At 61.6% G+C, this 20,134-nt stretch overlaps 4 protein-coding genes across 5 annotated transcripts; all 4 read left to right on the top strand.

Annotated features, from left to right (window-relative positions):
• Positions 1-22: 22 nt before the first annotated feature.
• Positions 23-5,796, top strand: KIFC1 (kinesin family member C1). 2 transcript variants are annotated; one of them, XM_054807683.1, is made up of 15 exons: positions 23-156; positions 229-334; positions 413-457; positions 879-1,092; positions 1,203-1,359; positions 1,666-1,833; positions 1,935-2,063; positions 2,656-2,772; positions 2,881-3,054; positions 3,143-3,310; positions 3,423-3,561; positions 4,372-4,514; positions 4,631-4,704; positions 4,825-4,900; positions 5,123-5,796. In XM_054807683.1, exons 1-15 carry the CDS (start codon positions 37-39, stop codon positions 5,165-5,167), a joined length of 1,875 nt encoding a protein of 624 aa, XP_054663658.1. In that variant the 5' UTR covers positions 23-36; the 3' UTR covers positions 5,168-5,796. The 2 variants fall into 2 exon arrangements, with proteins under 2 accessions (XP_054663658.1, XP_054663661.1); XM_054807686.1 differs by having other exon boundaries at positions 416-457; positions 5,123-5,795.
• Positions 5,797-5,934: 138 nt separating this feature from the next.
• DAXX (death domain associated protein) lies at positions 5,935-15,231 on the top strand. Its single transcript, XM_054807408.1, has 9 exons — positions 5,935-6,494; positions 7,413-7,709; positions 9,201-10,014; positions 11,517-11,734; positions 11,812-12,016; positions 12,490-12,800; positions 12,992-13,023; positions 13,910-14,097; positions 15,015-15,231. Exons 1-9 carry the CDS (start codon positions 6,003-6,005, stop codon positions 15,110-15,112), a joined length of 2,655 nt encoding a protein of 884 aa, XP_054663383.1. The 5' UTR covers positions 5,935-6,002; the 3' UTR covers positions 15,113-15,231.
• On the top strand, positions 7,850-9,121 carry LOC129198412 (uncharacterized). The gene is made up of 2 exons (XM_054807689.1): positions 7,850-8,407; positions 8,503-9,121. The coding sequence occupies exons 1-2, from the start codon at positions 7,978-7,980 to the stop codon at positions 8,988-8,990; spliced, it is 918 nt and encodes a 305-aa protein (XP_054663664.1). The 5' UTR covers positions 7,850-7,977; the 3' UTR covers positions 8,991-9,121.
• A 283-nt stretch (positions 15,232-15,514) lies between the features above and the next one.
• ZBTB22 (zinc finger and BTB domain containing 22) lies at positions 15,515-19,430 on the top strand. Its single transcript, XM_054807407.1, has 2 exons — positions 15,515-15,560; positions 17,946-19,430. Exon 2 carries the CDS (start codon positions 17,970-17,972, stop codon positions 19,428-19,430), a length of 1,461 nt encoding a protein of 486 aa, XP_054663382.1. The 5' UTR covers positions 15,515-15,560; positions 17,946-17,969.
• Positions 19,431-20,134: the final 704 nt, after the last annotated feature.

The following is a 20,134-nucleotide window of genomic DNA, read 5'->3' as shown; positions in this document are numbered from 1 at the left end:
TGCGGCGCTGGGCAGTTTGAAAGCGCGCGAGGGAAGATGGCGGCGGCTCCGGTCCCTCACGGCGGGTCCGCTCTCTCCATCTCCCGGTTACCGGTTCGCGGTGCCCGGAACAAGCGCCCGGCAACCGAGCAGGAGGCGGCGACGGTGCCTGAGCAGGTAGTGTGAGGTCCCGAGTCCCGGTTAAACCCGGTTCGGCCCGGTCTCACCCCGGTTTTTCCCCCCTCACAGAAACGGGCCCGGCCTGGTCCTGCGGCCTCCACCACGGTCAGACCCAGCGCCGGTGGTGGCCGTGCCCCGCTCAAAGCTCTTAGTGTGACGGCAGCGTCTAGGCCAGGTACGGGGGGTGGTTACCGGGGTGGGGGGGGGGTTACCGGAGCGGGAGGCCGGGCTGATCCCGCCCCATCTCCCCCAGCAGCCCCCCGAAAGGCCGTCTCGGTGGCAGCTGCACCACGGGCGGGTGAGTGAGGGGAACTGTCCCCAAGGTGGGGGCTGATTCCCCCCCCCATATCCCCAACAGCTCCCCGGTGTCCCCAAGTCCCCCCCCCCCCCTTCCCAGTGTCCCCCAAGGTGCCCCCTCCCTGCTGTCCCCAAGCCCCCTTCCTTGTGTCCCCAATGCTCTGTCCCCCTAACACCCTCTTGGTGTCCCCAAACCCCTTTCCTAAGGTACCCCGGTGCCCCCTCCCCATGTCCCCAGTGTTCCCTTGGTGTCCCCAACCCCCTTCCCTATGACCCCAAGGTGCCCCAGTATCCCCAAAATCTCCCGTGTCCCCAAGGTGCCCCCCTCCCCATGTCCCCAATGCCCCCTCGGTGTCCCCCAACCTCTCCCCCAGTGTCCCCAAGGTCCCCTTGGTATCCCCAACCCCTCGGTGTCCCCACAGGTGCCCCTCCCGGCCCCGCCGCCCCCCGCTCCAAACGTCCCCCCTGGGACCTAAAGGGTCAAGTCACCGACTTACGGGCGGCGCTGGGCGGGTACCGGGACAAAGCCCAGGGCTTGGCCGGGGAAAACCGGGACCTGCGGGAACAGCTGGACACGCTCCAACGGGATCTGCGGGACAGGGAAGCCCGGGAGAATGACCTCACCCACCGTTTGGGGTGAGAAACCCTAAAATTGGGGTAAAACCCACTCTTCCCCTGCCCTGTGGTGGGGTGGTGGGTTTTTTGAGTGGGCGTGGCCTTTTTTTGACCACGCCCACCACACCCAGGATCCTGGATGCAGAATTGGTCGCCTGTCGGGAGGAAGCGGGGCGGAGCCGGCGGGAAAACGAGGGATTGGCTGCGGAGAAATGTCGCTTGGAGGAAGAGGCGGAGCGGAGGGGGCGGGAGATGGAGGAGCTGGTGATTCGATTGGAGGAGAAGGAGGTGGGTGGGGCAAGGAGGGGGGGTGGGATGTTGTGGCCACGCCCACAGTGGGGGTTTGACCATTCCCTGGGGTGTGTGGTGCTTCGCCACGCCCCCCATGGGCGGGGTTTGTTTTGGCCACACCCCCACAGGGTTCATGGCCCCGCCCCAGGCAGCTTTTGGCCACGCCCACTGTGGGGTTTGGCCACGCCCCAAAAGCTCTTGGCCACGCCCCCTGGGGGGTTGGGTGGGGGTTTGGTGGTTTTTAACCCTCCCGGGGTGGTTTTTTATTTGGTTTTTTTTTTTTCTCTTTCCCCCCCCCCCCAGGCAGCGTTGGAGCGGGCAGAGGCGGCCCTGGCGCAGCAGGCAGCGCAGGCAGCGCAGCTGCGGGCTCAGGCGGCCGCCCAGGAGCAGCGGCTGGGGCAGCAGGAGGAAAAGCTCCACAGGCTGGAGATGGAACGCCGCCGCCTCCACAACCTCATCCAGGAGCTCAAGGTTCCCCCCCCCCCCCCCAAAAAAACCCACCTTTCAGGCTGTCACCAAACCCCTAAAATCCCCCAAATTCCCTTTTTTTTCCCCCCTCTCCCTCTTTTTAGGGTAATATCCGGGTTTTTTGCCGCGTCCGGCCGCTGCTCCCCGAGGAAGAGGAGCGGCAGAAGAACCTGGAGCACCTTCGCTTCCCCCCCCAGGATAACAAGGCCTTGGTGCTCTGCAGGCCGGAGGAGGTGGGTTGGTTTTGGGGTGCTCCCCCCTTTATTTACCTCAGTTTGGGGGGGCTGAGGGCGTCTCTGCCGCCAACGGACCCTGCACTCGGCGTGGGGCCCCCCCCAGAAATGTTTTTAAGGGTTAAAAAAAAAAAGTTTTCACCAGCAGCGGGGGACGATGGAGTTGGGGATGCCCCCAAAATGGGGCTCTTTGGCCCCCCAAATCTCCCCCTTTTGCCCCCCCAAAATGGGGCTTCCCCCCCCCCCCCGATCTCAATCCCTTTGTTGGCGCTGCCCCCCCAAAATCTTGGCTCTGTTATTGGTGCCCCCTGCCCCCAGATCTGTCTCCTTTTTGGGGCTCCCCCAAATCTCTCCCCTTTTTGGGGGCTCCCCCTCAAAATCTCCCTCCTTTGTGGGCTCTCCTACTTTTTGGGGCCCCCCCCAATAATCCCACCCCTTTTTTTGGGCCCTCCCCTGCCAAATTTTGCTCCCTTTTTCAGGGGGGCTCCACCCCTCAATCTCGCCCCTCTTTGCCCCCCTCCCCCCAACTCTGCCCCCTTTTTGGGGTTCCCCAATAATCTCCCTCCCCTTTTCGCCCCCCCCAAACCCCAAGTCTCACATTGGCCGCGACCGCCGAGGTGACGTCCGGTACGACTTCAGCTTCGACCGCGTCTTCCCCCCGGCCGCTTCCCAACACGAGATCTTTGAGGAAATTGCGTCGTTGGTGCAGGTAAACCCCCCCCCAAAATAACCAAAAAAACCCCCCCCAAAATGACCCAAAATAACCAAAAAACCCCCCAAAATGACCCAAAATCCCCCCCAAAATCTCACCTCGCAGTCAGCACTGGACGGATATCACGTCTGCATCTTCGCCTACGGCCAGACGGGCAGCGGGAAGACGTACACCATGGAAGGCCCGGAGGCGTTTGATCCCGAAACCAGGGGCATGATCCCGCGAGCGGTGCGCCAAGTTTTCCAGGGAGCTCAAGAATTGGCGGAAAAAGGCTGGGAAGTGAGTTAAAAAATAATAATAATAATTTGAATTTTTGGAAAGATTTTTTTTTTTGTTAAGGATTTTAACGTGGTCGTTCGGGGGATAGTACGATTTTAGCGCTAGCTTCCTGGAGATTTATAACGAATCCCTGCGGGATTTATTGGCCGCGCGATCGGAACGAGGGACGGAGCTGGAAATTCGACGGGTGAGTTCGGTCAGCGAAGAGCTTCACGTCCCCAACCTCCGCTGCGTCCCCGTCACCTGCGAGGAGGAAGTAAGGGAATACCTCGTTTTGTTTTTATATTTGTTTTTTAATTGAATTTAGGGGTGCGGGGATGAATTTTTGGGGGGATAACGGGGTGTTTTTGTGTGTGTCCCCCCCCGAGGTTTTGGGGTTGTTGCGGACGGCGGCCGCCAACCGCTCGGTGGCCAGGACGGCTCTGAACGATCGCTCGTCCCGCAGTCACAGCGTCTTCCAGCTCCGCATCCGGGGTTCCAACGCCGGCCGGGATCTGCACTGCGCCTGTGAGGGGGGCGAGGGCTTTTTTTGGGGTGCGGGGGGCTTTTTGGGGAGGTATAAGCTTTTTTTTTGGGGGGGTGAGGGGATTTTTTTGGGGCTGCCTGGGTTGGCAGGAGTCATTTCAAGACCATGGCTGTGGGTTTTGGGGGTTTCCCTTTCTGGGGTCCCCCTTTTTGGGGTGACTGGTTCGGGCTGAGCTCTTTTGGGGTCCCCCTTTCACAGCCACCAGTTTGCAGTCCCTTTTTTGGGGCCACTGAATTGGGGTTCACCTTTTTGGGGTCCCCTTTTGGGAACACCAGTTTGGGGCGAGCCCTTTTGGGGTTCCACTTTCAGGGCTATGGGTTTAGGGTCCCCATTTTTGGGGTCCTAGTTTGGGCTGAGCCTTTTTGGGGTCCCCTTTTGGGGGTCATGGGTTTGGGGTTCTCCTTTTGGGGCCACAATTTTGGGGTTCACAAGTTGGGGTCCCTTATTTTGGGACCACTGATTTGGGCTGAGCCCTTTTTGGGGTCCACTTTCAGTGCCACAAATTTAGGGTCCCCCTTTTTAGAGCTCCAAGTTTGGGGTCCCATTTTTTACCCCCATTTCAAGGCCACAATTTGGGGTGCTCTTTTTTGACCCACAATTAGGGGGCCCCCTTTTTTGAGGTCCATACCTCTAGATACCACTGATTTCATCGGAGCGTTTTCCCTCCCCTTCCCCTCCCAATTTCTGCATCTCCCCCCAATTCTTGTTGCTCCCCCAATTCCTGAGCCTCTTACCATTCCTGGGACCCCCCAAATTTTTGGGGTAACCCCCTTTTTCCCCCCCTCCTACAGCCATTCTGAGCCTGGTGGACCTGGCAGGCAGTGAACGCCTGGACAAATCCCAATCCCGGGGGGGCGACCGATTACGGGAGACCCAGGCCATCAACACCAGCCTCTCCGCCCTGGGCCTCGTCATCATGGCGCTCTCCAACAAGGTAGGGGGGATCCCCTAAAACGTGGGGAACCCCAAAATTTGATGGGGGGGTTCTTAATACACTTCCCCCCACCCTTTTTTTTTTTTTTTTTTTTTAAACCTTTGGGCTTCTCATAGGAGTCCCACATCCCTTATCGCAACAGCAAGTTGACGTATCTGCTGCAGAATTCCCTGGGGGGTTCCGCTAAGATGTGAGTGGGGGTTTATTGGGGGGGCTGGGAGGGAGGTGGGGGGTTTTTTTGGGGGGCTGGAGGGGGTTGGAAGTTTTTTTGGGGGGTCCCATCACCCCAATATCCCCCCTCTTTCCCCAGGTTGATGTTCGTCAACATTTCCCCACTGGAGGAAAACTTCGCGGAGTCTCTCAACTCCCTGCGCTTTGCCAGCAAGGTTTTTTTTTTTGGGGGGGCACAATTTTTGGGGGGACGCTGGGCATTTTTAGGGGCAAAGGGTGCTTTAGGAAGGGGGGAAAGGGGAAATTTGGGGTGGTTTGGGGGGTTTTAGGTTGAGGGGAGGGTTGTGATAGTTTTTTGGGGGGAGTTGGTGGTTTTGGGGGGCCCTTGGAGGGGTTTTGGGGGGGGATCCCTCACCCCCCCCAACTTCTTCCCGCAGGTGAATGAGTGTGTGATTGGCACCGCCCACGCCAACCGGAAGTAGCCCCCTCCCACGTCCCGCCCCCTTCCTCGTTTTTATCAATCGCCAATAAAGATTCCTATATGGCCGGGGCTGATTGGTTGGTGCTGGTCACGTGTCTTTGATGAGGGAAGCAAAATGGCTGCGCGCATAAGCGAGACGTGGGTGGCAAGAGCTGATTGGTTGCGCTTTGTACGGCAAGATGGTGGCGCCTGTGCAGTGCCACTTCCGCTCCGGCACGGAGATGAGGCTGCGCATGCGCAGAAATGGAGGCGGTGCCTTAAAGAGACTAAGAGTTACTCTTAAAAAGAGATAAAACTAATTTAAATTCTGTCTCGAGTCTTCCCGTTTTCGGTGGGAAATGGCAACTTTTACTCATCTGTTTTAAAATTCAGGCGGGAATACCGCAGAGGCAGGATCCAGGAGCTGCAATTTCATACCTAGATCATATGATGTTGAATTTTACCTCAAAACCCAAGGGCTTTTGGGGTTGTTTTCCTTCTAAAATGGCAATGAACGTGCGTTTTGTCCCCACCCGGGGTGTTTTATTGATGATATATCACACCGAGGACCCCTCGACCCCGTTACCTGCCAGGGTTTCTCTGCTTTTGGCCTCAAAATCTGCATTATAAGAGAAAAAAGGAGAAATATGTGAGTAAATAAATGCATAAGCATACCTTAATAAATATATATATGCACATTAAATGCTGTTTTTACCCTTTTCCGGTGCCTTTCGTTGGCTCCGTTACGCCTTTTATCGCTTCGGGCCGCATAATGGCGGCGGTTCCCTGACGGCCGGACGGGGCCGCACTGCGCATGCGCCGACGCACCGAGGAGGCGGTGGCGGCGCCGATTGCGCATGCGCAGCGCCTGCACGTCGGCGCCATCTTCTCGCCCGCCTACGCGCCTGCGCATTGTCGCTTCTCCGGCCGGTCGCCGCTCGCCTTCCGCGGCGGGGACGGTGCTTGATGAACCCGTACCGGGCCCGGTCTTCTCCCGCCCCTTCTCCCGGTTCCTCCTCCTCCCTCCCGGGTTGTGGGCGGGAGGTGACGTGCTCCCGTGGCGGCAAAATGGCGGCGCCCAGGAACCACCGACCGCCGACCTCTCCCGCTTATTCACCGTGCGGCAACATGGCGGCCGGCACCTCCTGGCTATCCCGGATGAGTATCGACTCTCTGATTGGTTACCCCACCGCGAACCCTCCTCCTTCCGCCTTTTTATTTGTACGGTGTCATGGCGGCGCCCGCTCCCCCGGCGCGACCGGGTACGACTTCCGGTCTTGCGCATTACGCGCCGCCGGCCGCCGCTCGGTGTGGCGGCGCTCGGGCGCCGGAACGGACCGAAGAGGCGGGTGAGCGGCGGCGGGGGCGGGGCCGGGCTCGGCGCGCGGGGGCGGGGCGGGGCCACGGGCGGGGCCCGAGGGGGGAAGCGACCGGTAGGGGCGGGGGTGGGGGAGGGCGGCGGGGATTTAGGGGGGGAGGGGAGGGGTGCGGGGGAGGGGGGGTGTTGGGGTGCTGGGGGGGTGGGGGAGGGGGGGTTGGGGTGCAGGGCTCGTGGGGGAGGGGAGCTGAGGGGGGAGGGGAACTATTGGGGTGCTGGGGGGGAGGGGCGTGGGGGGAGGGGAACTATTGGGGTGCTGGGGGGAGGGGCAAGGGGGGAGGGGAACTATTGGGGGGCTGGGGGGTGGGGGGAAGGGTGCTGAAGGGAGGGGGAGGGGAGTGTTGGGGTGTTGGGGGGGAGGGGAAGTGTTGGGGTGCAGGACTGGGAGGGAGGGGTGCTGAGGGGGGAGGGGTGTGTTGGGGTGCTTGGGGGGGAGGGGCACTGAGGGGGTGGGGTGCTGGGGGGGAGGGGCAGGGTGGTGTTGGGGTGCTGGGGGGGAGGGGAAGGGGAGTGTTGGGGTGCAGAGCCCGTGGGGGAGGGAAGCTGAGGGGGGAGGGGGGTGTTGGGGTGCTGGAGGGGGAGGGGCGTGGGGAGGACGGGAACTATTGGGGTGCAGAACCGCGGAGGGGTGCTGGGGGGGAGGGGCGGGGTAGTATTGGGGTGCGGGGGGGGAGGGGAGCGTTGGGTGCAGGATGTGGGGGGAGAGGAGCTGAGGGGGGAGGGGAGTGTTGGGGTGCAGGGGGGGAGGGGTGCTGTGGGGGGAGGGGCAGGTGGTATTAGGGTGTGGGGGAGGGAGGGGAGTGTTGGGGGGGGCTGGGGCCACCGGTAAGTTTTGGGGTGGGGGTGGGGCTACAGCACACTGACCCCCCCCTCCCCCCCCCCCCGCCAGGACCCCCCCGTGAAGCTGCCCGCGCTCAGTGCGGGGGAGGGGAGGGGTGTCTCTCCCCCCCACCCCACCCCCCCCCGCCATGGCGACCCCCCGCCCTGTGGCATCATCGTCTTGGACGACGAGGATGAGGGGGTCCCCGAACCCTCCCCCGCCCCCGCTGGCCCCTCCCCCTCCTCCTCCGCCCCCCCGCCCCTCCCCCAGCCCAACGGGGGATCCCCCGGCAGCCCGGGGCCCCCCCAGAGCGGGGGGAGGGGGGGCGGCGCCTACAAGGCGGAAAACGAGCGGCTCTTCGGAGAGGTGAGATGGGGGGGTCACCCCCCCCCCCAATGTCACACCCCCCCCCCCCCCAATGTCACACACCCCCCCCCGGTGTCCCCAACCCCCCCCGGTGTCCCTGTGCCCATCCCCCCCCGCATTGTCCCCCTCTCTTGGGGGGGGGGTGTCCCCCCAAAACGGTTCCCCCTCCCACGTCATTTCGGGGGGTGACCATCCTTGGGGACGTCCGTGGGTCACCCTGGGGGGTCGTGTGTGTCCCCCGTGTCTGTGTCACCTCCTGTCCCCCCTGATGTCCCTGTGTCCCCCCTCAATGTCCCTGTCCCCCCCCAATGTCCCTGTGTCCCCCCCCAATGTCCCTGTGTCCCCTCCATCTCCTCCCCGTCCCACCTCCATCATCTCTTGTGTGTCCCCCCAGGTGTCCCCGTCCCCCTCTGTCACCTCCCTGACCCCCCTTGATGTCCCCGTGCCACTTTGGGGTCTCCATCCCCCTCCCTCACCTCCACGTCCCCCCTCCGTCACCTCTGTGTCCCCCCCGGATGTCCCCGTGCCACCTCAGGGTCTCCATCTCCCCCGGGTGTCCCTGTCCCTGCTCCATCACCTCCCTGTTCCCCCTTTGTCACCTCCCTGTCCCCCTTTGGTGTCCATGTCCCACCTCCATCATCTCTTACGTTCTCCTTGGGTGTCCCTGTCCCCCTCCGTCACCTCTGTGTCCCCCCTTGGTGTCCCCGTGCTACCTCAGGGTCTCCATCTCCTCCTTGTCCCACCTCCATCATCTCTTACATCTCTTTGGGTGTCCTTGTCCCCTCCCCCCTAGATGTCCCCGTGCCACCTCGGGGTCTCTGCCCCCCCCCTGTTGTCTCCATCCCCCTCCATCACCTCCCCGTCCCACCTTGGTGTCCCTGTGCCACCCTAAGGTCTCCATCCCCCTCCATCACTTCCGTGTCACCTCCTTGTCCCCCCCAGGTGTCCCTGTCCCCCCCTTTGTCACCTCCTTGTTCCCCCCAGTTGTCTCCACCCTCCTCCATCTCCTCCCCGTCCCACCTCCATCATCTCTTACGCCCCCCTGGCTGTCCCCGTCCCCCCCAGGTGTCCCCATGCCACCTCCATCATCTCTTACGTCCTCCTTGGGTGTCCGTGTCCCCCTCTGTCACCTCCCTGTCCCCCCCGGTTGTCTCCACCCTCCTCCACCTCCTCCCCGTCCCACCTCCATCATCTCTTACGTCCCACCGGCTGTCCTTGTCCCCCCCCCCCCCCGTGTCCCCTCCCTGTCCCCCCCCATGTCCCCTCCCTGTCCCCCCCTGACATCCCCATGCCACCTTGGGGTCTCCATCCCCCCTGGTTGTCTCCATCCCCCTCCATCTCTTCCCCATCCCACCTCCATCATCTCTTACATCCCCCCGTCTGTCCCCGTCCCCTCCCCGTCCCCCTTCTCGTCCCCCCCCCCCTCAGCTAACGGGGTGCCACCCCCACCCTCACCCCTCTTTTTCCCCCCACCCCCCACCCCACCCCAAGTTCCTGGAGCTCTGCACCCGCCTGACGCAGGAGCACCCTGAGGTCATCCCCTTCCTCTCCAACCGCCACCAAAAAACCAGCCCCGACTTCCTGGCGTCGGCCGAACTCCGCAACGTCCTGGCGCGGTGTCTGAGCCGCGTCCGCGCTCGGCGGGACAAAGTCTACGTCTACATCAATGAGCTCTGCACCGTCCTCAAAGCTCACACCTCGCGACGCAAGCTGACCCTCCTCCCCGTCCCTTCCTCCTCTTCCTCGCCTCCTCCTCCTCCTCCCGTCTCGCCTCAACCGCCCGTCTCTCCCGCCGCCGTTTCTCCTCGGCCTCCCGGCGGTTCCAAACGTCAGATCCGTTATTTGGAGAACCTCCTTCGCGTCTACATGGGAGAAATCCGACGTCTGCAAGAACGGGAGTTGGATTTGGCCGAGTTGGACAGCGAAGACTCGACGTATCTCCAGGAGAGTCGCCTCAAACGGAAGATGATGCGGATTTTCGAACGTCTCTGTCAACTCAAGCAGTGCAGCAGCCTGACGGGTCGCGTCATCGAGCAACGCATCCAATACCGCGGGACGCGTTACCCCGAGGTCAACCGTCGCATCGAACGCTTCATCAACCGTCCCGAGGTCTTTCCCGATTACACCGATATCCTCAAGGTCATCCAGAAAGCCAGCGCGCGTCACAGCTTGGGTTTGGCTCGACGGCAGATGGAGAGCATGGCTCAGGACGCTTTCCGGGAGGTGGGGAACCGTTTGCAGGAACGACGTCACCTCGATCTGGTTTACAACTTTGGAAGTCACCTGACGGATCAGTATCGGCCGGGTGAGGGGGTGGTGGGGCTCACGGGGGTGGTGGGGCTCGTAGAAGGGTGGTGGGGCTCGTAGAAGGGTGGTGGAGATCTTAGGAGGGTGGTGGAGCTCGTAGGAGGGTGGTGGAGCTCATAGAAGGGTGGTGCCACCCTTTGAAGAAGGGTCTTGAAGCTCATAGGAGGGTGGTGGAACTCATAGGAGGGTGATGAGGCTCATAGAAGGATGGTGCCATCCTTTGAAGAAGGGTTTTGGAGCTCATGGAAGGGTGGTGGAGCTCATAGGAGGGTGGTGCCACCGTTTGAAGAAGGGTCTCGAAGCTCATAGGAGGGTGATGAGGCTCATAGAAGGATGGTGCCATTCTTTGAAGAAGAGTTTTGGAGCTCATGGAAGGGTGGTGGAGCTCATAGGAGGGTGATGAGGCTCATAGAAGGATGGTGCCATCCTTTGAAGAAGGGTCTTGGAGCTCATGGAAGGGTGGTGGAGCTCATAGGAGGGTGATGAGGCTCATAGAAGGATGGTGCCATCCTTTGAAGAAGGGTCTTGGAGCTCGTAGGAGGGTGGTGGAGCTCGTAGGAGGGTGGTGGAGCTGGTAGCAGGGTGGTGGAGCTTGTAGGGTGGTGGTGGAGCTCATAGAAGTGTGGTGCCACCCGTTGAACAAGGGTCTTGGAGATCACGGAGGCGTGGCGGAGCTCATAGGAGGGTGATAGAGCTTGTAGGAGGGTGGTGGGTATCGTAGAAGGGTGGTTGAGCTCATAGGGAGGTGGTGGGGCTTGTAAGAGGGTGGTGCCACCCTTTGTAGGAGGGTGGTGGAGATCATGGAAGGGTGGTGGAGCTTGTAGGAAGGTGATAGAGAACACAGGGGGGTGATGGAGCCCATAGAAGGGTGGTGGAGGTCATGGGGGGGTGATGGAGCTCATAGGAGGGTGGTGGAGATTGTAGGAGGATGATGGAGCCGGTAGAAGGGCGATGGAGCTCGTAGGAGGGTGGCGGAGCTCATAGGGGAGTGATGGAGCTCATAAGATGATGGTGTCACCCTTTGAAGAACGATGGTGGAGATCGTAGAAGGGTGATGGAGCTCATAGAAGTGTGGTGGAGCTTGTAGGGGGGTGGTGGAGCTTGTAGAGGGGTGGTGGAGCTCGTAGGAGGGTACTGCTACCCTTTGAAGAAGGGTGGTGGAGATCATGGAGGTGTGGTGGAGCCAGTAGAAGGGTGATGTGAGCTCACAGGAGGGTGGTACCACCCTCTGAAGAAGGGTGGTGGAGATCGCAGAGGTGTGGTGGAGCTGTTTGAAAGGTGATGGAGCTGGGGGGGGGGGAGATCATAGAAGGGTGGTGGAGCTTGTAGGGAGGTGGTGGACGTCATGGAGGTGTGGTGGAGCCTGTAGAAGGGTGGTAGAGCTCATAGGAGGGTGGTGGAGCTCGTAGGAGGTGATGGAGCTCCTGGGGAGTGCTGGAGCTCCGAGGCCATTTCGGGGGGGCTCAGTGCTGATGTCACCCATGTGTGTCCCCCCCCCAGGGATGGATCCAGCCCTGGTTGACCCTGAACTTGCCAAACGCCTGCGGAAGAACCGGACGATGGCCTTGACGCGTCTGGATGACGTCATCTCCCACTACGCCCAACTGCAGGATGAGAGCGAGGAGGAAGAACGCGGGCGCAAACGGGCGGCACGACAGCGGGGAACCACCCCCGCCCCGCCCGGGGGTTCCCCCCAACCCGCCGCCACGCCCACCAAGGTGAGGGGGGTGGTGGTGACACCGGGGGGGGACACGGTGACGATGGCGAAGCCACCTTGAGCTCCTTCATCCCATAGAGCCGCCACGCCGCCGGTGGGAAGAGCCGGGAGGAAGAGGAAGAGGAAGAATCGGAGGAGGAAGAGTCGGAGGAAGAGGAGGAAGAGGAAGAAGAGGAGGAAGACGACGACTCGGAGGGTGATGGCAGCCGGGGCAAAGAGGAGGAGGAGGAGGAGGAGGAGGAGGAGCGCAGCGATGAAGGCAGCGAGGCAGCTGCGGCACAGGGTGGGTAACGCTGTGGTGATGACGATGATGATGACGATGATGGCGGCGATGATGACAATGGTGATGACGATGAGTGTGACGGTGATGATGGTCACCGTGACGATGATGATGATGATGACAATGGTGATGACGATGAGCGTGACGGTGATGATGATCACTGTGATGATGATGATGATGACCATGACCATGACAACGTTGACAATGACCATGATGATGACCACGATGACAACGACCATGACGATGATAACAATGACCATGACAACGTTGACAATGACCATGACGATGACAACGACGACGACGACCGTGACGATGACCATGACGACGATCATGACAATGACAGGAACGACCATGACGATGACACCGATGATGACAATAAACACGACCATGACGATGATGATGATGATGATGATGATGACGATGACGATGTCACCCCTCCAAAGCCCCCCCCCAACGTCTACTCTCCCCCCCTCCAGGTGACACCGTTTCGCACAACCACCCCCCGTCCCCCCCACCGGTGACGGTGACGCCGTGGCCGCCTCCCGACGAGGAAGAAGAGTCAACGACGACGACGACGACGACGAAGGAAATGATCTCCCCGAGTCCGGCGCCGGAACTCTTCGTCCTGGAAATCGAAACGTTACCCCTAGAACCCGGCGAGACCCCCCCGTCTTCTCCCCGCCCCCCCGGGGGGTCCGAGGCCACCCCAAAAACCTCCCCCCCGTCGCCGCAACCTTCCGAACCTCCCCCCCCCCCCTTCGCCGATCGCCGTATCGTCCCGGACTCCGCCGGATGAATTTGACGGGGGACGATGTCGATTTTGGACTTTTTCTCCTCCAAAAGGGCAAAAATCGCCCCCGAAATATCCCAAAGGTTCGAAAAACGAGGGGGGGCTGGGGGGGGAAGGGGGGGGCTGTGGCGGCGCCATCACCTCCACCAGCGTGAACGGCGCCGCCGGGCCCCCCCCCCCCCGCCAAGAGGAGCCGCCTGGAGCTGAACGTCGGGGGGAGGTAATGGGGGGGGGGGGTTGGGGGGAAATTGGGGGGTTTGGGGGGGAAATTGGAGGGGTTTGGGGGGGGAATTGGGGGGGAAATTGGGGGGGAAATGGGGGTTTGGGGGAAGGAAATTGGGGGTTTTGGGGGGGGAATTGGGGGTTTTGGGGGGGGAATTGGGGGGTTTGGGGGGGAAATTGGGGGGTTGGGGGGGAATTGGGGGGTTTGGGGGGAAATTGGGGGTTTGGGGGGAATTGGGGGTTTTGGGGGGGAAATTGGGGGTTTGGGGGGGGTTTTGGGGGGGAAATGGGGGTTTGGGGGAGGAAATTGGGGGTTTGGGGGGAAATTGGAGGGGTTTGGGGGGAGGAAATTGGGGGGTTTGGGGGGGGAATTGGGGAGTGGGGGGGGTTGGGGGGAAATTGGGGGGTTTGGGGGGAAATGGGGGTTTGGGGGGGGAGGAAATTGGGGGTTTGGGGGGGAGAAATGGGGGTTTGGGGGGTTTTGGGGGGAATTGGGGAAATTGGGGGGTTTGGGGGGGAATTGGGGGTTTTGGGGGGAAATGGAGGGGTTTGGGGGGGGAAATGGAGGTTTTTTGAGGGGGAAATTGGGGTCTGGGGGTGTCCCCTGGGGAAAAAGGGGGGGGGTCTGGGGGGGGCAAATGGGGTCTTGGGGGGGGAATTGGGGGCTGGGGGGGTTAATGGGGACTTGGGGGGGGGGTAGAATGGGGTTTGGGGGGGCACATGGGGTCCAGGGGGTTTAATGGGTTTTTTTGGGGGGTTAATGGGGTCTGGGGGGGGGAGTTGGTTTTTTGGGGGGGTTAACGGGGTTTTAGGGAGGGAAATGGGGTTGGGGGGTTAATGCAGTTTTGGGGGGGGTACCGATGTCACACCCCACCCCCCCCCAGCCCCTGCATCGAGGTGCACAGCGTGGGGGAGGAAGAGGAGGAGGAGGAGGGGGGGGGTCCCGGGGCGCTGCCCCCCCCTCCCCACCACAGCCCCCTCCCCGACTCCACCCGGGCCGATTCCCCCGGGAGGGACCTGGTGAGCAGCTCCCAGGGCAGCCCCCACTGCCCCCCCCCGCAAGGCCTGCAAGGTGAGGGGGGGCTGCGGGCCAGGGGGGGTCCCCATCCTGCTGGGGGGAGTCCTTGGGGGTCCCCATCCTGCTGGGGGGGGGTCCTGGGGGTCTCTGTCCTGCTGGGAGAGGTCCCTGGGGTGTCCTGGGGGTCCCCATCCTGCTGAGGGTGGGGTCTTGAGGGGTCCTGGGGGTCCCTGTCCTGCTGGGGGGGGGTCCCTGGGGGGTCCTGGGGGTCCCCATCCTGCTGGGGGGGGTCCTTGGGGGTCCCCATCCTGCTGGGAGTGGGGTCCTGAGGGGTCCTGGGGGTCCCCATCCTGCTTGGGGGGGTCTCTGATTTACTTGGGGGGGTCCTGAGGGGTCCTGGGGGTCCCTGTCCTGTTGGGGGGGGGTCCCTGGGGTTCCCCTTTGTGCTGGGGGGGGGGGTGTGTATCCCTGGGGGTCCCTGTCATGCCCTTAGGGGTTTTGGGGGTCCCTGTCCTACCCTGGGGGTCCCCATCCTGCTTGGGGGGGTCCTGGGGGGGTGTGTGTCTCTGATTTACTTAGGGGGGTCCTAGGGGTCCCCTGTCCTGCCCCTGAGGCTTTTGGGGGTCCCCTTCCTGCTGGGGGGGGGGGGGTCCTGGGGGTCCCCCTGTCCTGGAGGTCCCTGTCCTATCCTGGGGGTCCCCATCCTACCCTGGGGGGGGGGTGTCCTGGGGGTCCCCCTGTCCTGGGGGTCCCCATCCTACCCTGGGGGGGGTGTGTCCTGGGGGTCCCCGTGCTACCCTGGGGGGGGTGTCCTGGGGGTCCCTGGGGGTCCCCATCCTACCCTGGGGGGGGGGTGTGTCCTGGGGGTCCCCATCCTCCTGGGGGGGGTCCCTGGGGGTCCCCATCCTACCCTGGGGGGGGTGTCCTGGGGGGTCCCTGTCCTTCCCCTGGGGGGGGTTCCCACCCCCCAGTGACCCCCCCCGATGTGGGGGACCCCCCCCCCCGCCAGACCAGCGTGGCGACGCAGTGTGACCCCGAGGAGATCATCGTGCTGTCGGACTCGGATTAGCCCCGCCCCTCTCCGTCTTAGCCCCGCCCCTCTTCGGCCTGACCCCGCCCCTCTTCGGCCTGACCCCGCCCACTCCTCGGCTTGGCCCCGCCTCCCCGCCAATAAAGCTCCGTTTTGTTACTGCGCCGGCGGCGCGGTCCCTTTAAGAGCCCCGCCCACACCCCCCGCGCCTGGGCGTGGCCTCAGAGGGGCGGAGCAGCGGCTGCCTAGAACGGTGGTGACGCTCGCGAGGCGGGGGGGGGGGGGGGATTTAAAGGAGCCGCGGCGGGTGGGGGGGGGACACACACACAGGGACGGACGGGGGGACACGACACCCACCCACCATCGCTGTGGCCGCTTTAAGGCGGGAGGTGGGGGGGCGTGTCTGGGCGTGTCCGCGCGGGGAGGGGGCGTGGCGGCGGGGGAGCACCAAGATGGCGGCGGCGGCGCCCTGAGCCCCAGAGCGCGGGTGAGCGGGGGGGGGGGCGGGGCGGGGGCGGGGCCGCCCGGGACGGGGGTACCGGGGGGGGGGAGGGGGGGGCTATAGGGTGTCTATAGGGGCAGGAGCTATAGGGATCGGGGGGGGGGGGACAGGGGCTGGGGGGGGTGTAGGGGCTGGGGCGGGAGGGGATAGGGGGTGTTTAGGGGAATCTATAGGGGCGGGACCTATAGGAGGGGGGGTGGGGGGGTAAGGGGCTATAGGGGCTGGGGGTGTAGGGGCTATAGGGGCTGGGGGGGGTTAGGGGAGGCTGTAGGGGCCGGGGCTGTAGGGATTGGGATGTATAGGGGCTATAGGGGGTGTGTAAGGGCTATAGGGGGTGTATAGGGGCTATAGGGGTTGGGGCTATAGGGGGTGTGTAGGGGAGGCTATAGGGACCAGGGCTGTAGGGATCGGGATGTATAGGGCTATAGGGGTTGGCACTATAGAGGGTGTGTAGGGGAGGCTATAGGGGCGAGATCTATAGGGATCGGGGTGTATAGGGGGTGTATAGGGGCTATAGGGGGTGTGTAGGGGCCATAGGGGGCGTGTAGGGGAGGCTATAGGCACCAGGGCTGTAGGGATTGGGATGTATAGGGGCTATAGGGACTGGCTCTATAGAGGATGTTTAGGGGAGGCTATAGGGGTGAGGTCTATAGGGATCAGGGTGTATAGGGGCCAGAGGGGGTGTATAGGGGCTATAGGGGGTGCTTAGGGGAGTCTACGGGGACCAGGGCTATAGGGATTGGGGTATAGGGGCTATAGGATGGGGTGTAGGAGCTGGGCTATAGGGGTTGGCTGTATAGGGGGGTGTAGGGGAGGCTATAGGGGTGAGGGCTATAGGGATCGGGGTGTATAGGGGCTGTAGGGGGGGTGTAGGGGATGGGGTATAGGGGCTATAGGGGCTGGTGCTATAGAGGATGTATAGGGGATCCTATAGGGGCTGGGGGTGTGGGAAAGTCTATAGGGGCAGGACCTATAGGCGTTGGGGTATAGGGGCTGTGGGGGCTGGCGCTATAGGGGGTGTTTAGGGGAGTCTATAGGGGCTGGGCGTATAGGGAGCAGGGCTATAGGGACAGAGTATAGGAGCTATAGAGGAGTGTATAGGGGCTGGGGGTAGTATAGAGTCTATAGGGAGCAGGGGTATAGGAGCTATAGGGGGTGTACAGGGGGCAGGGCTATAGGAAATGGGGATATAGGGGGCGTGTAGGGGCTGGGGGTATAGGGGCTATAGGGGTGTAGAGGGCATATCGAGACCGGGGCTATAGGACTTGGGGACATGGGGGTGTACAGGGGCCAGGGCTACAGAAGGTATATATGGTTCTATAGGGACCTGGGCTTATAGGGGCTGGTTGTACAGGGGTGGGGGCTATAGGGTTGGGCCTATAGGATGTATAGGGGCTGGGTCTGCAGGGGTGCCTGGGCCATATGGGAGTGGAGATATAGGGGTGTATAGGGGCTGGGGCTATAGGAGCTATAGGGGCTTGGGGCTATAGGGGTGGGGGGATGTATAGAGGCTGGGGCTATAGGAGCTATAGGGGCTTGGGGCTATAGGGGTGGGGGATGTATAGGGGCTGGGGCTATAGGAGCTATAGGAGCTATAGGGGCTGGGGCTATAGGGGTGGGGGGATGTATAGGGGCTGGGGCTATATGGGGTTCTCGGGGCATGGAGGGGCCTCAGCCATAGGATTCTATAGGGGCTGGGGCTATAGGGAATGTATGGGATGTATAGAGGCTGGGGCTATAGGGGATGGGTGGGGTTGGTGAAGGTTTGGGGCCAAATTGAGGGGGTTTGGTGAAGATTTGGGGCCGAATTCAGGGGTTTGGGGGAAGATTTGGGGCAAATTAAGGGTTTTCATGAAAAATTGGGGCCAAATTCAGGGGTTTTGGTGAAGATTTGGGGCAAAAATAAGGGGGGGTTGGTGAAGATTTTGGGCCAAATTAAGGCTTTTTGGTGAAAAATTGGGGCTGAATTCAAGTGTTTTGGTGAAGATTTGGGGCCAAATTCAGGGATTTCGGTGAAGATTTAGGCAAAATTAAAGGGGTTTGGTGAAGATTTGGGTCAAACTAAGGGTTTTGATAAAGATTTGGGACCAAATTCTGGGGGTTTGGTGAAGATTTTGGCAAAATTAAGAGGTTTTGGTGAAGACTTGGGGCCAAATTAAGGGATTTGGGGGAAGATTTGGGGCCGAATTCAGGGGTTTTGGTGAAGATTTGGGGCAAATTAAGGGTTTTCATGAAAAATTGGGGCCAAATTCAAAGTTTTGGTGAAGATTTGGGGTCAAATTAAGGGTTTTCATGAAAAATTGGGGCCAAATTCAAGGTTTTGGTGAAGATTTGGGGCTCCCCCTCCCTAACCCCCCCCCTCCCCCCAAGGAGCGTCGCCGCCGGGGCAGCACCATGGAGGCCTCGTGCGGCGGCGGCGGTGGCGGCGGTGGTGGCGGCGGTTTGGTCCACGTTGACTTCCCGGAGATCACCAGCGCCTTGTTGGCCAACCTCAACCAACAACGGGTGGAGGGGAAGCTCTGTGACATCTCCATCCACGTCCAAGGACGGGTTTTCCGCGCTCACCGCGCCGTTTTGGCGGCTTCCTCACCGTACTTCCACGACCAGGTCTTGTTGAAGAACATGACCTCCATCGTCTTACCCAACGTGATGGATCCAGGCGCCTTCGAAACCGTCTTGGGTTCCGCCTACACCGGTCATCTCACCATGGCGCCTGAGGAGATCGTTAACTTCTTGACGGTCGGCAGCGTCCTCCAGATGTGGCACATCGTTGACAAGTGCACCGAGCTCCTCAAAGAAGGTCGGGCCACCTCGGCGCCATCCGGACCTTCCTCTTCCTCCTCTTCTTCTTCTTCTTCCTCCTCGTCCTTGCGCGCCCATTCCAGTCGTACCAGCGACAACCAGTCTCCCAGCAGCAGCAACTACTTCAGCCCCCGTGACGCTACCGAGGGGACTGACCCCCCCAAATATCCACCCCGGGGGGTCCCCGAGGAGGTGGGGAAGGGAGGAACCGGTGACCTGCTGGAGGCGGAGGAAGGCAGCGAGGACGGCGAAGGCGGTCGACGTCCCCTCTACGTCCAACCGAGCATCGTCCCTCAAAAACAATGGGTCTACGTCAAACAGGAATGGTTGCAGGAAGATCTGGTCCTCACCTGCGAGGAAGACGAAGATCCGGTGGAAGGACCGGCCCGAGGGACCGAAGGACCTTCTCGTGTCGCCGTCTCCCGTCCCGCCGCCCCCAAGCTGGAGGAACAAGTGAACTTCTGCGAATCCTCCGAGGATTTCCCATCGCCCTACGAAACCTTGGAAGATACCGGAGGTCCCGGTTCCTTCCCGCCCCGTTCCCTCCTTCCCATGGACATGCAAGGCAACCAAATCTTGGTCTTCCCACCTCAAACTCCTGTAGAACACGGCGCCGTTCAACTCACCACGTCGTCGGCCGACGGCAACAAAATTTTTATGTGTCATTGCGGCAAAGCTTTCTCCCACAAGAGCATGAGGGACCGTCACGTCAACATGCACCTCAACCTCCGTCCCTTCGACTGTCCCGTCTGCAACAAGAAGTTCAAGATGAAGCACCACCTCACCGAACACATGAAGACCCACACCGGCCTCAAGCCCTACCAATGCGACGTCTGCGCCAAAAAATTCATGTGGCGCGACAGCTTCATGCGTCACAAAGGTCATTGCGAACGACGACATCGTTTGGCCGGGGTGTTGCCGGTCCCACCCGTTCTTACCGGGGTGGCCAAGAAGGAGCAAGGGTTGGGGGGAGGAGAAGGGGATTGGGGGAGGGAAGGTCCCGGTGGAGGGTCACCTCGGGGGGAGGTGGGGTTCGGCGGGGGGAAGATGTGAGGGGAGGGGTGGGGGAAGGGTTTGGGGGTGACGTCAGGGCTGGAGGAGCGGGTGGTGGTGTGGATGGATGTTTGGGTGCTGTCATGTCTGGGTAACTGGGTGACGTCACATCTGGGTGACATCATATCTGGGTACCCGGGTCCCATCCCACCTGGAGACCCAGGTCCCATCACATCTGGGCACCTGGGTGCCATCATGTCCAGATGTTTGGGTGCCATCATGTCTGGACACCCAGGTCCCATCACACCTGGGGACCCAGGTCCCATCACATCTGGGCACCTGGGAGCCATCATGTCCCAGATGTTTGGGTGCTATCATGTCTGGACACCCAAGTTCCATCCTACCTGGAGACCCAGGTCCCATCACACCTGGACATCTGAGTACCATCATGTCCAGATGTTTAGGTGCTGTCATGTCTGGACACCAGGGTTCCATCACAGCTGGATAACTGGGTGCCATCCCACCCAGACACCTGGGTGCCATCACATCTGGACACCAAGGTCCCATCCTGCCTTGATACCTGGGTTCTATCACATCTGGACCCCCAGGTCCTGTCACATCTTGGCACCCAAGTCCCATCCCACCTGGACAACTGAGTCTTATCCCACCCAGACACGTGGGTCCCATCACGTCTGGACATCTGGGTCCTGTCCCACCTGGACACCTGGGTGCCATCTTGTCCAGATGTTTGGGTGCCATCATGC

The sequence above is a fragment of the Grus americana genome, chromosome 32, assembly GCF_028858705.1.
Source record: "Grus americana isolate bGruAme1 chromosome 32, bGruAme1.mat, whole genome shotgun sequence".
NCBI lineage: Eukaryota > Metazoa > Chordata > Aves > Gruiformes > Gruidae > Grus > Grus americana.
This window is presented reverse-complemented; position numbering and strand designations above follow the sequence as displayed.

Excerpts from the sequence above, each read along its gene's own strand:
- KIFC1 (XM_054807683.1), top strand. The coding sequence starts at position 37 with ATGGCGGCGGCTCCGGTCCCTCACGGCGGGTCCGCTCTCTCCATCTCC. Across the intron at positions 1,834-1,934 it reads ACCTCATCCAGGAGCTCAAG|GGTAATATCCGGGTTTTTTG; the intron begins GTTCCCCCCCCC and ends CCCTCTTTTTAG. Across the intron at positions 3,311-3,422 it reads CCGTCACCTGCGAGGAGGAA|GTTTTGGGGTTGTTGCGGAC; the intron begins GTAAGGGAATAC and ends TCCCCCCCCGAG.
- DAXX (XM_054807408.1), top strand. The coding sequence starts at position 6,003 with ATGCGCAGCGCCTGCACGTCGGCGCCATCTTCTCGCCCGCCTACGCGC. Across the intron at positions 6,495-7,412 it reads GGAACGGACCGAAGAGGCGG|GACCCCCCCGTGAAGCTGCC; the intron begins GTGAGCGGCGGC and ends CCCCCCCGCCAG. Across the intron at positions 14,098-15,014 it reads CCCCCCGCAAGGCCTGCAAG|TGACCCCCCCCGATGTGGGG; the intron begins GTGAGGGGGGGC and ends CCCACCCCCCAG.
- LOC129198412 (XM_054807689.1), top strand. The coding sequence starts at position 7,978 with ATGTCCCTGTGTCCCCCCTCAATGTCCCTGTCCCCCCCCAATGTCCCT. Across the intron at positions 8,408-8,502 it reads CACCTCTGTGTCCCCCCTTG|ATGTCCCCGTGCCACCTCGG; the intron begins GTGTCCCCGTGC and ends CCTCCCCCCTAG.
- ZBTB22 (XM_054807407.1), top strand. The coding sequence starts at position 17,970 with ATGGAGGCCTCGTGCGGCGGCGGCGGTGGCGGCGGTGGTGGCGGCGGT.